We start from the raw sequence: 16,343 nt of genomic DNA, 5'->3' as shown, positions 1-16,343 counted from the left end.
GTGATTTCAACTGCAATTTCGAGCCAATTTGCATATTTTGCTCACACAGTTTCTCACACAACCAATCAGAGAAACTATGTATTGGACTCTAGCCAACCCACATGGAGTTTTGCATTTGAGGGGGGCCAGTTTGGATTACTCATACTGACACTTTCTATTTTAGAATCATTGTAGACCTCTGCTGGTATTGATCATGTGCTGCAGACAATTCACTATTTCTGGTTCATGTGTTTAATAGGGGATACCTAGTCAGTTGTACAACTGAAAGCATTCAACTGAAATGTGTCTACCTCATTAACCCAATCCTTCTGAATCAGAGGGTTTTAAATTGAAAAAAATATGAATGGAGACAGAAGTTAGGCATGTCTTTTAAATGGAAAAAAATATGATTTTAGCAAATCTCAGTTTAATGATTTTATCTCCCCCTAGAGATAAAATCAAGTGCATTTTGAGAAGTCATTTGGGGATTTTCTTTTGATCAATTGTTTTCAAGAGTGTTATTTAAAGTGTATTTACTGGCTTAATTGGTTTTGGGCCATAGACATAAGTTAACTATTATACATCCTCTAAGACCAAATTAATCGATTTGAATCTCTTTGATATAAGATCTAAAGCCACTTTCTAACAATAAACAGATAATAATATAGTCACGCTGGTCGCCAAACCTATCTTAAATTCTAGATTAAATCGAGGCTACAGTGTCCATAAAGCTGGGTTGCCATGTACGCAGTGTTCCTGCAAATTGGGCTACTTTGAAAAGGATGTGACGTGAAAATGTATTGGTCACGGGTGTCGGGTTTTGGGGCTACTTTTACGTCGCACCGCGGCACCTGTGGTATTTCTCTATGGGAAAAAAAGATTTCACTGTGACCCGCTGCTGCTGACTATCAGGCAGTGAGGCAGACTGTTGCTGAGTGAGTGAGCTAGTGAGTGGTGGGGAGGGCCTAAAGGGGTGGGTGTGTGTGTATGTTGAGAAAGCACTGCAGCAGGCAGCTCAGTCCAATATTGGCTGAGTCAGGTGAGTGAGAGGAGCCAGAGCAGTACTCTGTAAGTCCAGTGTAGGTAGGCTATTTAGATCGTCTTTATGGAAACACTTATTTTTCCATAAAACATATTCACACGCTAGAACTGCTTCACATCAAGAAATAATGGCAGCAAAGCACTTGAAAACGACTTTGGGCGCATTCGATAAATTCACTTGGACGTGGTTTAAACTCCATTCTAATGTCTACTTTGCTTATGGAAAACGGTATCAAAAAAAGTGTTTTAAGCATGCTCAGTTCTTGGGTCTCGGGGCTGCTCAAGATGAAATTGGAAAATGGAAGTTATGGAACTCCCTGGCGTGCTTCTGTTATGAAACTGACATTAAATATGGATAATGATACATTTGAATCTGTTAGTAGTAATCTGCATAGTCATTTATACTGTATGCCACTCTAGGCCACTGTAGGTTACCATTTCATACAATAAATATGTTTAAATTATGATATCACTGGAATCATTGCAAATCCATTTGTGCCACTTGTGTAACCTACCTGGAGCAGGCAAACGGATTTAATAAAAATCATGTAACTTCAGTTTGTTGTTGTAGCCTTTTGGGAGTGGGACAGCCCCAGTAGCAATTATTAATGGCAATGTTTAGTTAATTGAATTTGAAGTTATCAAAGCTCTATCGCAATTGCCAATCAGTTGTTAGAACGCATTAGATTGACAAAAATAGTATGTCAGATTAGGCTACAGGTGATTGAAATTATGACTCCATCCTCAGTAGCCTATTCTAGCAGGCTATTGGGAACAGAAGCTCTTCTTACCTCGAAGTCACCTCGCTATTCATGTTGAATAAATTAGTCTTGACAATTTGAACTAAGCAAAGTTCAGTCTACATCTACGTACATTTTGCAGACTATCTGAAACGGGATGAAACGGGATGTAGGTCTATCAGGGGCTAGGGGCTATAGACTCCCTGCATCTAGCTAAGCAAACCATGGACAGAAAATTGCCTAACATTAGTCTTTTAAAGTTTGTTCAAGTGTTTCTAGCTCAGAGAACCTATCTGGCTGACCGACTGGTCCTGTATATTATTTTAATTGCAGGACACTGTAAAGTCCATTATTCACCTGAAGAGTATGAATTAGGCTGTTTGAAAAGGTTTGACTCCTAAGTAACCTGAATCCTAAGGTTTGAATCCTAGACAACCTGTACTTCAAACATTGTTTGAAGTACAATAAACCAACATAGCTACTGTAGTGGGTCAACGGATGTGTGCTGGAAAACCTTGGTCGAGCATGGGTGGAAAACATTGGTAGAGCATGGGTGGAAAACATTGGTAGAGCATGGGTGGAAAACCTTGGTCGAGCATGGGTGGAAAACATTGGTAGAGCATGGGTGGAAAACATTGGTAGAGCATGGGTGGAAAACCTTGGTAGAGCATGGGTGGAAAACATTGGTAGAGCATGGGTGGAAAACATTGGTCGAGCATGGGTGGAAAACATTGGTAGAGCATGGGTGGAAAACCTTGGTCGAGCATGAGTTTGTGCTCATGTGAATTTCCGTTCTTTTTCGGCTTCAGACCAATGCCTGCTTCTCACATTAAACATATTTTGGGGGTTTTAAATTAGTATATAGAAATCAGTCATCAAATCACTGTGTGTGTTTTCCCTATTCTTTAAATTGAGTGAATATATTTGATGTTAAAAACAGGTTGTTCAGGATGGCAACTTAATTCCCTTCAATATTTGGGCCGTAGCAAGCTCCTTCATCAAAGCACTACTGCAAAACATTTGTCATAATGTTACAAATGAACATCTATAATTCAAGGATACCTGTGGGCATGCATAGTGAAGTAGTAGTTAGTTATCTGTACTCATAGATTACATTCATGGTTTAAGAAATATACACTTGTTCAGATATGGCAAAAGAAATCTAACACTTGAAAGCAAAGTCAAATTAAAAAGATCTAGGAATACCAGTATGTCATGAATAGTCCAAATGTTTCTGTATTAATTTTGCCATACTAATAGCTGAGGTAATTATGTTCATTAAATGCTTTATAATCATTAATATAAATTAATTTAATACGAAAAGAAGAATTGAAAGGACGCAACCATTTTGGAGGACCAGGCTGAAGATCCATAGTATAATAGCCATTTGGGAGTTGGTGGTGTTGAGTACTGGCCCTGAGCATTCAGAGATGTGTATCCCAACCGGAAATGAATATGAGATTTTTGTAATACTGCATGCTCCTGAGTTGGATAGTATAAATATTGCAATGTCCTTATCCCTGACCATGACAGATGATCAATGGGAGTGGGACAGCCCCAGTTGCATCTTTCTCCACAGTGGCTCCACTCACATTTGATAGACACTCACATGGGCCAACACCACTATCAGTCTTCCACTGTGTGTTTAACTTGACCTCCAGCCACATAGTTATTTTAAACAGGTGTGGAATCCGCTAATTCATCCATATCAGCAATTGCCGATCAAAACTAGCCTATTTGTTTATGGTCAGGGATACTGGATTGAGCAACGTTGCAACACAAACCTGGCAAAAAATTTACAAGTTCTGACACTCTGAAAGTCCAGTCAATGACTTATGGATTTTCCGACAGGTCAGTTGGCATGGTTAGGTTACTGCCTGCCCACCCACTGACCTTGCAGTGCGTTGTGGCCTGGTGGTCAGGAGAGGATCGCTCTTGCTGATTGGCTGAAATCTGTGATATGCTTGGCTGATGAAACATCTCTTTCTTTGCCCTGACACCAGTGGTAATACATGTAAATCATGTTGTAGGCAGTTGCAAGTTGTAGGCAGTAGCACATTGAGGAGAGACTTTAACTTCAACCAAAGGTGTCACGCTCCTTACAGAGCTTAACAGAAAATAACAGAATACCAAGCCCTCCACAGTGTTTTCGTGGGTAGAGAGGGACAATAGACTGGAGAAGCACAGCATACAGTAAGGGGAAAGTTGCACCATTGAATGTAATGTGTTGTGACATACTTCAACATACAATTTGGCAGTCAGTCAGCCTGTGTCTGTTTGAGTATAAAGTGCAGGAGCAGAAGCCAAGAAATGAATTCCAATTTGTGAACATTTTGAGGAGGTCTTACCTGCTTGACTTTTTCCACATTTTTTTATGTTAAAGCCTTATTGCAAAATTGATTACATTTATTTTATTTCCTCATTAATCAACACACAAAACCCAATTTTGCAAAGCAAAAACAGTTTTTTATAATTTTTTTGCAATTGTATTACACATAAAAACTAAAATATCACATTTACATAAGTATTCAGGCCCTTTACTCAGTACTTTGTTGAGGCGCCTTTGGCAACAATTACAGCCTTGAGTCATCTTAGGTATGATGCTACAAGCTTGGCACAGCTGTATTTGGGGAGTCTCTCCCATTCTTCTCTGCAGATCCTCTCAAGCTCTCTCAGGTTGGATGGGGAGTGTCGCTGCACAGCTATTTTCAGGTCTCTCCAGAGATGTTCAATCGGGCTCTGGCTGGGCCACTCAAGGACATTCAGAGACTTGTCCCGAAGCCACTCCTGCGATGTCTTGGCTGTGTGCTTAGGGTCGTTGTCCCGTTGGAAGGTGAACCTTCGCCCCATTCTGAGGTCCTGTGTGCTCTGGAGCGGGTTTTCTTCAAGGATCACCTTGTACTTTGCTCCGTTTCCCTCTGAAATACATCCCCACAGCATGGTGCTGCCACCACAATGGTTCACAGTTGGGATGGTGCCAACTTTCCTTCACACGTGACGCTTGACTTTCAGACCAACTTAAATCTTGATTTTATCAGACCAGAGAATCTTGTTTCTCATGATCTGAGAGTCTTTAGGTGAATTTTGGCAAACTCCAAGCAGGCTGTCATGTGTTACTTTTTATTATTACTTTTTATTTTAGCCTACTTGGTAATTATTTTCTTCTTGAACTGCACTGTTGGTTAAGGGCTTGTAATTAAGCATTTCACGGTAAAGTCTACACTTGTTGTATTCGGTGCATGTGGCAAATAAAGTTTGATTTGTATTGATGTGCATTTTACTGAGGAGTGGCTTCCGTCTGGCAACTCTACCATAAAGGCCTGATTGGTGGAGTGCTGCAGAAACGGTTGTCCTTCTGGAAGATTCTCCCAGAGGAACTCTGGAGCTCTATCAGAGTGACCATCTAGTTCTTGGTCACCTCCCTGAATAAGGCCCTTCTCTCCCTATTGCTCAGTTTGGCCGGGAGGCCAGCTCTAGGAAGAGTCTTGGTGGTTCCTAGGGTTTATTTTTGTTGGATAAAAGGAAACTGAGTAGAGCTAAGCACAGGCAAAATCCTAGTGGAAAACCTGGTTCAGTCTGCTTTCCAACAGACACTGGGAGACATTCACCTTTCAGCAGAAAGTTAACCTAGAACACAAGGCCAAATATACACTGGAGTTGTTTACCAAGATGACATTGAATGTTCCTGAATGGCCTAGTTACAGTTTTGATCAGCTTGGCAAAATGGCAATACTTGAAAATGGCTGTTTAGCAATGATCAACTTACTTATTGTCCATTAAATTTTAAAAAAGACACTACATAGTATTTTGTGTAGATCGTTGACAACGATTGACAATTCAATCCATTTGAATCCCACTTTGTAACACATGAAAATGTGGAAAAAGTAAAGGGTTGTGAATACTTTCGGAAAGTGTGTAAATCCACTCGTCTTTTAGTAGTGGTGATGGACAGACACCTGTAGGGAGTAATATCCTCCAGCAGATGTCAACATCTTCATGGGCAGTTCACACTAAAACATGAGTATTGACATTCTTGAAGTCAAATAAAGGATTAAAGAAACGTTTTCAAATGTACTATACTAATGGGTAGTGGGAGTGGGTAATGGGTAGTGGGAGTGTACTATACTAATGGGTAGTATACTAATGGGAGTATATTAAACTATCTGCTGTCCATTTTGCTTTATGTGGGAATCTTTTATCTGAGCTTTTCTCCAGATCTATCAAAGATGTTACCCTTTCTGCTCTGTCCTACTGAACAGTCCCTCCAGGATATTGCATTTATTTTGTGTGATATTTGCCAGCAAAAATGCTTGATTTAGCTGCAGCAGTTCTGACATTTTGCATAGCAAAATGCGATGACTTTGTCCAATTTGTCCCGAAATATCAAACTAGTTTGGTGACGTGTGGCTTGATCAAACTATATTATGCGGTAAATTGGTTGAAATTGCGGGCCCTATTTTTGCACTGCGGTGATTGGTCTGTTTTATGCGATAAAATTGGGTCAGATTCGATTATGCTGAACCGTGGGGCAACAGTCTACAGCCCGTGACGTGAACAGGCAAAAACAATGAGCGAGGAGCGCCTTTCTCAAATCAAACCATAGTCTTCGCCGCTCGGCCATGTTGTCAACACTGCATTATGGTGCATCGTCCAGAAAAATATAAATAAAAAATACTATTTTTCATCAAATTTATCAGAATTTTCAAACTAGTTTTAATTGGGAATGCAGATAGTGTTTTCATCAAAAACAATAACTTTTGCACGTGAAAACACAAAATCGTACTCATTACCTAACTTTTGTTTTGACCTGACTTCGCTGTGGGCTTTGAAAGGGAACCTGGCTCATGCCCAGATGGCAGCCCTGTTCCAAAACAAATGCGGTCAGCTTCACCCGGTGCAAAACACTTCTACCTGGACACCAGCGCTAGATTAATCAAATCTCCTCACTGATTTGACCGTTTTATGTGGAAATAGTGCAGTGATGGGTCAAATTTGCAAGCTTTCGCATAATATGCGGGGAATTATTGATTTTGCAATAAAAAATACTGGAGGGACTAACTGAATGTCTCAAGGACAAGGACGTTTAGAAAGAGGCCCACCATGGAGGTGCTGAGTGTGGGGCTGGGGGCGACAGGACACTGGCAGCATGCCTATTGGGCACTTCATTTACGAGCGCTGAATGACAGCCAAATTAACACCCTATGAATTGCATGGGACAGGGGGATGGGAGAGGGCTTTAAGAGACCAGAGAAATGGGGGAAGATTACACTTTTGGGAGATGTAGGCCTATAACTAATTTGCATGTGGTGTTCTAGCTCCATCCAACGTGATGTGGCTCTCAAAATAGGGCTCTCTCACTATAGTCTATAGTGCCACTGCAGTCACTCAAAGTGAAGCTGAGAAGAGTTTGGAGAATACTAAGCATTTATTTAGAAGAAAAACATGATCATATGTTTGAAAATTGCTTTAAATAAAATGGCAGCATGTTTGTTATGTTTGTCTAACATTCCTGCATTTCATTCACTGCAAAAATACAATATGCACAACATCAAATTACAACCAAGCCTCTGTTTTGTTGAACACTTACAAGACTGTAAACTATAGAACTTTCATTACTTCTCTGCAAGTCTCCTTGATTATCTTCTTCAAGAAAAGCTGCATCCCACATCATCACGAGACCATTAATTAAAATTCCCAGTCATCATCAGCAATAAACATAGATTATAAAAAATAAAAAAACATTTTAAGCTCATGGCACCACCTGCTAGATGTGATCAAGTCGACAAAACACAGCCTGACAAAAATAAAGGGACTAGAAATCACCTAGGCCACCACTTTGTCACCAATGACTACCTTCAGATTGTCAATCAAACTTGTAGGGAAGAGTGTGGTAGGTTGAGCAATTTGTTACATTCAGCATCACTCCGTCAAGGGAAATATAGTATTATTTCTAACAAATACCTCAACGTATATTTCAGGATTCTGTGTATCCCTGTCAACATAACAGATTTGAAAACATAGCTTGTCCAAAAAAGTGGTTTCTTGGCACATCTTACATGTAACACTTGATTTACTTTTAAAAAAAGGAACATCTCAAGAGGTGGTCCAGGTAAGTCCTGACATCGCATAGTGGGGGGGACTCACAAAATCTTACTTGTACTCTATTGCTCCTCTGTTGTTCCTCAAGTAAGAGGGGAGGCAGATGACATGCCCTACTCCTTGAAGTTTGCAGTTGTCTATTTTGTAATGTTTTACCCTTTAGTGTGTGTACTTTACTGTACTTCTACTTGGGAAGTTCAAAAAATCTTCAAATGTATGCCTACATTCAGATACAGATCTCTCTGTTCAATATCACTTACCCATCCATTTCTTGATGAGTTGTTTCGGACAGGTATTTTGTTAGGCAAGTTCTCTGCATTTGATTATTGATATGTTTAGCAAGCTCAGACTCCATGTCATCAGATAAGACCTTGTGTGCCTCTGCTACTCCATTACACTCTCACAGATACATGTTCATTTCTTTGATGTCAATGTACCTCTTCAGTGTCATTCAGTCTATTTATTCATCCTTGCTGCTGCTCCAATGGACTTCTTCCCTTCTCTCACTTCCTTGGCTGCTCTCTCAAGAACCTCTAGGAAGGCTAGGCCCCTGCTTGTTTTATGTTTGTATACACGGGGCATGATGATGTCTGCTCTGTAACAATAAAAATGCACTGTCTTGAGTTCATATGTATGACACATTGCAAAAATACTAGGCAAAATGTAATCATCATTTGTAAGGGGTATGGTGGCCAATCAACTTAGCCCAATGGCAATTGGCTCAACTTACCCGAAGGCAAACTATTTTATTATTATTTTCTTGTATTTAACTAGGCAAGTCAGTTAAGAACAAATTCTTATTTTCAATGATGGCCTAGAAATATTGGGTTAACTGCCTTGTTCGGGGGCAGAACAACAGATTTTTACCTTGTCAGCTCAGGGATTTGAGCTGATTCCAACGCTCTAACCACTAGGCCACCTGCCGCCCACACAGCTACAAGGATACACTTTCATGCTAGGTTTAGGACTTCATTTGGTAGCTTATAGAGACCCCAACTGATGTATAGAACAATCTTAAAAGCATTTACTTTGTTTAGATAGAATGTATTGTGAAACCTATAACCCAAGAACACATTTGACTTTGTGAAGAAAAATCTGCTTTTTGGACCTAACTTATTTACCACTTTTTCCATGTGGTTTCTTCATTCACAGACTACTTGAAATTATGATATCTTCCTAAATATTTGGTAACATTATTCATTTTGTGTATGGTTTCCTAGAAACAAGTGGTGGCTCAACTAACCATTTGGCTGAACTTATCCCACTCTACCCTACCAGAATGGTACTAGCTTCACAATGACACCAACATCGAATGATTTGATGAGCATAAACATTTGGTAAGTGGTACACAAGGCTTTACAACAGGGTGTAACTGTGCAGCCAGATATCTTGAGTCACGTGTGATTCCAAACGTCCCTTTGCTTTCATTTAAACCACTGAATCACAGCCATGGTTGCTGTTCAATCTTAAGCATCTGGTAATTGGATGCACAAGTCTGGAAATTGACTGGATTTGCGGCCAATTATTTCGCTGTCATCATCAGATGCAAACGTGTGTCTGTGTCAGTTGCCCCTGGTGATTATAGGAGAGCCCATTTCACTTGTAAACATAAGGACATATTAAGTTGCTACTGTTGAAACTCAGTAAAAACTTTGCTTGGATGAAATAATAATTGACCTGCTAATGGGGGCTGGTGGAGGTGTGTAATATGGCATGGAAAAAGCTTAAATGATGTAGGCATTCTTGCAGAGTAAAATTAATCACATTGCAATTAAGAATGGAGTGTGTGACTTTCATTTCTTCTTTGGAGTTCACTGTTTGTCTGCATACCAAGTCACTCACAGTAGTGAATTCTGATTCTTCCTTAGCCCTGCTTCTGGGGGTGGCCCTCTGCCCACGGCATACAAGGCATACAAGTCATCTCTGCTCTATTTTGTCTATGAGGGACAATGGAGCAACTGTGGAGAGGGGAAGAGTCACCCTGGAGAGGAGTCTAAAGACAGGACCCTAGGTTGAGACAGGCATATAAGCACTGGGTGTGTGTGTGTGTGTGTGTGTGTGTGTGTGTGTGTGTGTGTGTGTGTGTGTGTGTGTGTGTGTGTGTGTGTGTGTGTGTGTGTGTGTGTGTCCTAATAATATACAGTATTGGTCAAAAGTGTGGACACACTTTTTTTTAAACAATTTTCTATATTGTAGAATAATAGTGAAGACATCAAAACTATGAAACAACACATATGGAATCATGTAGTAACCAAAAAGTGTTAAACAAATCCAAATTGATTTGATTTTATAGATTCTTCAAAGTAGTCACCCTTTGCCTTGATGACAGCTTTGCACACTCTTGGAATTCTCTCAATCAGCTTACTGAGGTAGTCACCTGGAATGCATTTCAATTAACAGGTGTGCCTTGTTAAAAGTGAATTAGTGGAATTTCTTTCCTTCTTAATGCATTTGAGCCAATCAGTTGTGACAAGGTAGGGGTGGTATACAGAAGATATACCTATTTGGTAAAATACCAAGTCCATATTATGGAAAGAACAGCTCAAATAAGCAAAGGGAAATTAAAGTCCATCATTACTTTAAGGCATGAAGGTCAGTCAATCACATAAATTTCAAGAACTTTTCAAGTTTCTTCAAGTGCAGTCACAAAAACCATCAAGCGCTATGATGAAACTGCCTCTCATGAGGACCACCACAGAAAAGGAATAACCAGACTTACCTCTGCTGCAGAGGATAAGTTCATTAGAATTATCAGTCTCAGAAATTCCAGCCCAAATAAATGTGTCACAGAGTTCAAGTAAGAGACACATCTCAACATCAACTGTTCAGAGGAGACTGTGTGAATCCGGCCTTAATGGTTGAATTGCTGCAACAACAAAAAACAAAACTAAAGGACATCAATAAGAAGATAAGACTTGCTTGGGCCAAGAAACAGGAGCAATGGACATTAGACCGGTGGAAATCTGTCCTTTGGTCTGATGAGTCCAAATTTGAGATTTGTGGTTCCAACCGCCTCGTCATTGTGAGACGCAGAGTAGGTGAATGGATGATCTCTGCATATGTGGTTCCCACCGTGAAGCATGGAGGAGGAGTGATGTGTGGGGGTGCTATGCTGGTGACACTGTCTGTGATTTATTTTGAATTCAAGGCACACTTAACATTCTGAAGCGATACACCATCCCATCTGGTTTGTGCCTATTGGGTCTCTCATTTGTTTTCAACAGGACAATGACCCAACACACCTCCAGGCTGTGTAAGGGCTATTTGACCAAGAAGGAGAGTAGTGGAGTGCTGCATCAGATGACCTGGACTCCATAATCACCCGACCTCAACCCAATTGAGATTGTTTGGGATGAGTTGGACCGCAGAGTGAAGGAAAGGCAGCCAACAAGTGCTCAGCATATGTGGGAACTCCTTCAAGACTGTTGGAAAAGCATTACAGGTGAAGCTAGTTGAGAGAATGCAAAGCTGTCATCAAAGCTGCAAAGCTGTCATCAAGACAAAGCGTGGCTACTTTGATGAATCTAAAATCTAAAATATATTTTATTTGTTTAACACTTTTTTGGTTACTACATGATTCCATATGTGTTAATTCACAGTTTTGATGTCTTCAATATTATTCTACAATGTAGAAAACAGTAAAGAATAAAGAAAAACCCTTGAATGAGTAGGTGTGTCAACACTTTTGACTGGTACTGTATGTGCTGTACAGTGGTGTAGTGGTGCCTGGAGAAGTGGGTATACTCTAATTTTGCCAACATTTTTCCAAACGGCCGCCCAGCGAAGGAAAGGCGTTCTGTGTGGCAAATTCTATGAGAAACAGTGACATACAATCTGAATGACTTTAGTCTTTCACAGTCAGGCCAACCCAAGCTGTACTGTGTAGTAGGTTAATAGTAGGTCTGCAATTGAAACAGATAAACTGAGTCTGAAATTCACAGGTTTACGATTTTCACAATTTTTTTCAGGTTTTGTTTCTCAAAGTCCCACTTTTGTTAACAGAAAATAACAAATTGTTATTTTCTAAGCCCATAACAATGCTAGAACCACATCAGGAGACCACTTTTGAGGTCTGGGAAAAATCTAAGAATGTTGTATTTTTGAGAGTAGTTATCTTTTAAGTCAATTGTGCAGGCACCTAGCAATGTTGTTTGATTTGCTATTTCTGTAGCACATGAGATGGATTCATGATACCATTATGTCAGGAAGGTAAGGGTGACTATGTAGCTAGTTAATATTTAATAAGACGTTTTTGGGGAAAGCCTTTCCATCTATCAGAAGACGGTTAGGTCTATCATTAGCACTGCTATATTTTTCCGGTTCCTTCATTGTTTGAAACCTGGACGTTTTACTTCATATTATGAGGCATGTCTTACATTGCCTCAAAGTAGCCTACAGACAAAATATTGAAACTTTATTTCATTGTCTAGCAGCCAAAGACATTATTCTAATCATATTAGCAACCCATGATAGTCGTTGCGTCTCTCCCGCCTCTTTCTATCAGATATTTCCATCTCTGTACATGAAACTGCTTGCATGTGCGGTGCGCATTTTAGAATGATGTTTTCCCCCCAAATTGCATTTTGGAACATTCACGCATAGGCCTACTGCCGTGTGTACATTGCTGCGCCTAAAATGTGAATAAATAATAGTTTATCAACATTTTAAGCTAAACATTCAGATCTGTTCCATCATTCCTACACTCTTAGAAAAACGGGTTCCAAACGTTTTTTTCGATGGGTTGGTCACTATGGGAACAGCCAAATAACCCTTTTTTTCTAAGAGTGTATTAATTGATACCTCCACTACACTTCATTGATACGTATTGGTGGGGATTAAGAAGTGAGTATACACATTGCCTACTGAAAATAAGTGGGTATACGCCGTATACCTGGGTATACACTCCACTACACCACTGGTGCTACAGATGTAAATGAAGGGTTTAGAGAGGTTGGAGGCATGCTGGGCTGCGCTATCAAAGGAATATCATCACGTTTTGCAGATGATTTAGGCCCGAGGAACAAACGGTTATATCTCTAGTGTGAGTTGATTGGGATTGAGTTGCTGACCCAAACAACAATGTACTTTGAAATAAACATCACATGTACTGCTTTCAGAGGTGCGTAATCAGTATGTTACTCAGACAGAGAGTTATGGAGGACAGTTTTGTGACAGAAAGACACAGACAGGGAAGAGTATCAATTCCCTGTAGGAAAAGTCTGGTTCAGGCGGGATGAATCACACCATGACTGTCAGCCCATCCTCTTTCTATTTACAAACCCACCTTCGAATTGGCCATCATCATCACATACATTTCACAGAGACCACACATGGACACACACACAAAAGCACAGTGAGACTTTTAGGCAGAACTCTGTGGCTCTGGTTGGTATAATCAGTCCAAGTTATTTTGTTTTGTTTGCGTTGCTAACCTGAACAAAATAGGAGACTTAAACAGCTTAGCTGTACTTCTATCCCTGTCACAACACAACAAAAAAAAAACGATTTGTTTCTTTCATTGAATTGTTTGTAACTGAGTCTAATGTGAAAATAGTGTGGGACCCAATATAGTGCCAGGAGGTACCCCCTGCCATCTGCTAGCATTGGCAACTCACAATGGGATGTGTGTTGTCTGTGGACTGTGGCCACTGGCTACCACATAACACAATGGCTTACACACAAAGCAACTCTGGACCAGACAGACAGTATTTCAATTGACTGCCACACTGAGTTGTCTCATGAAGATAATCTCAATCCAATCATGGATAAGAAAGTCATGATAGAACCACAGATAAATAAGATTGTACTTTTAAATTTTTTCGGGGAACTATTTATAAACATCCACTTATTACTGTAGTCATAATACTGATTTATTTCACGGAGAGCATGCAATCAATTGTGAAAATGTGGATATTCAATGTGTCACAAGAGGAGACATGCCAGTATCACCTCAGAAACCAATCACAACAGGTTCCCAAGATATATTTTCAATTAACTCTTTCATTATGTCTATTCTAAGTTCTGTTCACGAGGTCTCACAGACGTGACCCTACGTTTCACTACTTACAAAGACTTGAAAATAATCTGTTGATCAGCAGGGTTGGCAATTTTTAAGAACTGCATTTTCTGTGTTATGTTGACATAGTTTTGGTAAAGAAAAACAAACGATGGCTCGAGAGATGATTTATTTTCTGGCAACTAATATGTAGCTGGGATTGCAACAATTTTAAGGGATGAACTAGGTGGAAAATACATAAAAGGTTATCATGATTATCCTATTCATGTTGATTACAATTGATTTGTTATCATCAAGTGTAAACACTTCAGCACAAAGATCTGGTCAATATTATTGTGTTTTGAATACAGTATTACTGTATTTCCCCAGCTCCTGGAATAGTACTTATAGCACAAATATAATAGACAATAGAAATACCAGGCAACTATATCATCCATATAGTCCTACTAATTAACAACTTGTAAAAAAAAAGAACCATGTCATCTGTGTTGATGTATTAAATGAGTCGAACAACTGTTAAATGGTTATATGGTACGGTATGTTTATTCACAGGTAGAATTTTGTATGCTGTGTTAAAGTTAAAAAATATAAATCTGATACAAGTCTAGTGACTACAAATGAACAGTAGCAAATATTGTCTGTAGAAAATAAGATTAGTTTCACAATAAAATAAACACAAATAAATCTCTGCAGCCTACATTTAGGCTCTATATCACTTTATACAAAAACATTTTTGTTTACCTAGCAAAGAAGTAAGCCCGCATACAGAGGTGAGTTCATCAGCTTTGTCCCTTTTTTATCTTACAAAAACCATACAAAGACTTTAACCTTCAAAAAAACTTACAAAGAATGAGCAGACAGAATGCCATCCCTCGGCACAATAATTCTCCACTGGCTCCATGTCGTTCACCTCCCCATCCCTCTCCTCTAACAACGGAGTCATATCCTCTTTCTTCTCCTCCTTCTCTACCATTTCCGGAACCAGGGACACTGAATCCTTCTTGCCTCTGCCTTTCCCCTTCTCTTTGAGCTTCATGTGCGACTCCATGGGGGCCTTGCATGAGCGGGTCTTCAGCACCTTTTCACCGTCGCACGCACTCCTCCTCTTCTTCAGCTTGCCCACCAATTGTTTCCAATGCCTGACCTGTGCTTTCCTGTCACTGTAGGCTTGGCACAGGTCTGGCTGTCCAGTGTAGCGGCACCAGTAGGTCTGCTCCTCGGATCTACAGCTGACGAGCAAGTTCACTACGCCCTCCCCGGACGTATCCCAGGTACAGTTGTGGCCAACCTTTGTGCTGAACCCTCCTGAGCTGGGGACAGAGTTCTTGGGCTTTTTGCCTGCTGGTGGTGGTGGTGGGGGCTGCGACATCTTGTTGTCGGAGTTCTGGCGTTTGGCCTCAGTGCTGGGCAGGACAGGGAGGCACAGGAGGAAGAACAGAAGCCACAGGAATCTCATGGCTCGGGGTGATTACTGCTACTTGAAGGGTTCTATATTCAAATGCAGCCAAGCATCAGTAGCACGCCCGAATGAAACGAAAATCGGACGCGCCACAATCAAAATACCTGCAGGGAGTGATAAAGGAGAGGCAAAACAAAGTGAAACATGAGTGAATTAAACACACCTTACATAGTTAACCCATTCTCTTTCTTTTCATAAAAACACAAGAAATTTCACTACATTTTGCTATGTTCCCTGCTTAGAATACCCCAAAAAGCTGTGCAAAAATGAGTAACTAAAAACACATTCATAACAAATGTTACGTTTACAACATCTATGTTTATTTTCAGTGCACCTTTTAAATTAATCATAATATAATTTGTTTTGTTTTTTACACCTCATTAAATCAATGAGGGAGGAAAGCTTCAGCTCTAAGCTATAGATAGCTGCGGGTTTTGGGGGTTCAGCCCAAAACTGCATTGCTACCTGGTGCACGGGACTAATCCGTATAAAAATCACCTCTACAAACATTTTTGAGTAAGAATCAGCTCATGCTTTTTACACAGGACTACTCTGAAAATCCTTACTTTGAGTGTATCCTGCCGTGCGAAGGAAACCATATTGGAGTGATCCAATATACTGCTACAAAACAAAGACATGCACCAAAACAAACACCCCCAAGTCGGCTCAGAATTTTTTTACTTACAAGTAACATGAAAAAAATATGCATGCACAGCAAGCATACAGTCCACCTGCCTGCAAAAACAAATTGTACTAATCAAATTATTTCCAGTTTCAACATTTGGTATTTGGTATCTAAAGGTTGCACTTACCATGTGGAGACCCAGTGTTTGCTGCTATTCAAAATGCGGGGTCCCGGGACGCTTGCGTAAAAAAAGGGTTATAGAAGGATAAAGGAGAATGGGGAGGGGTACAGAGGGGAGTGTTCAGGGCATAAATGGGTCTGCCCAGACCACCCTTAAGCAGGCCCCCTCCTACTGTAACAATACCCCTCTCAACCCCATGCCTA

General features: G+C 40.2%; 1 protein-coding gene across 3 annotated transcripts; it reads right to left on the bottom strand.

Moving 5' to 3' along the window:
- Positions 1 to 14,354: 14,354 nt before the first annotated feature.
- Positions 14,355 to 16,343, bottom strand: LOC110529971 (fibroblast growth factor-binding protein 2). 3 transcript variants are annotated; one of them, XM_021612684.2, is made up of 3 exons: positions 16,147 to 16,237; positions 16,020 to 16,069; positions 14,355 to 15,438 (listed from the first exon to the last, which is right to left on the bottom strand). In XM_021612684.2, the coding sequence occupies exon 3, from the start codon at positions 15,329 to 15,331 to the stop codon at positions 14,699 to 14,701; it is 633 nt and encodes a 210-aa protein (XP_021468359.1). In that variant the 5' UTR covers positions 15,332 to 15,438; positions 16,020 to 16,069; positions 16,147 to 16,237; the 3' UTR covers positions 14,355 to 14,698. The 3 variants fall into 3 exon arrangements, with proteins under 3 accessions (XP_021468359.1, XP_021468349.1, XP_021468369.1); XM_021612674.2 differs by lacking the exon at positions 16,020 to 16,069 and having other exon boundaries at positions 16,147 to 16,343; XM_021612694.2 differs by lacking the exon at positions 16,147 to 16,237 and having other exon boundaries at positions 15,901 to 16,027.

The sequence above is a fragment of the Oncorhynchus mykiss genome, chromosome 1, assembly GCF_013265735.2.
Source record: "Oncorhynchus mykiss isolate Arlee chromosome 1, USDA_OmykA_1.1, whole genome shotgun sequence".
In the NCBI taxonomy this organism is placed as follows: Eukaryota; Metazoa; Chordata; class Actinopteri; order Salmoniformes; family Salmonidae; genus Oncorhynchus; species Oncorhynchus mykiss.
The sequence above is the reverse complement of the archived record's forward strand: the minus strand, read 5'-3'. Positions and strand labels throughout refer to the sequence as shown.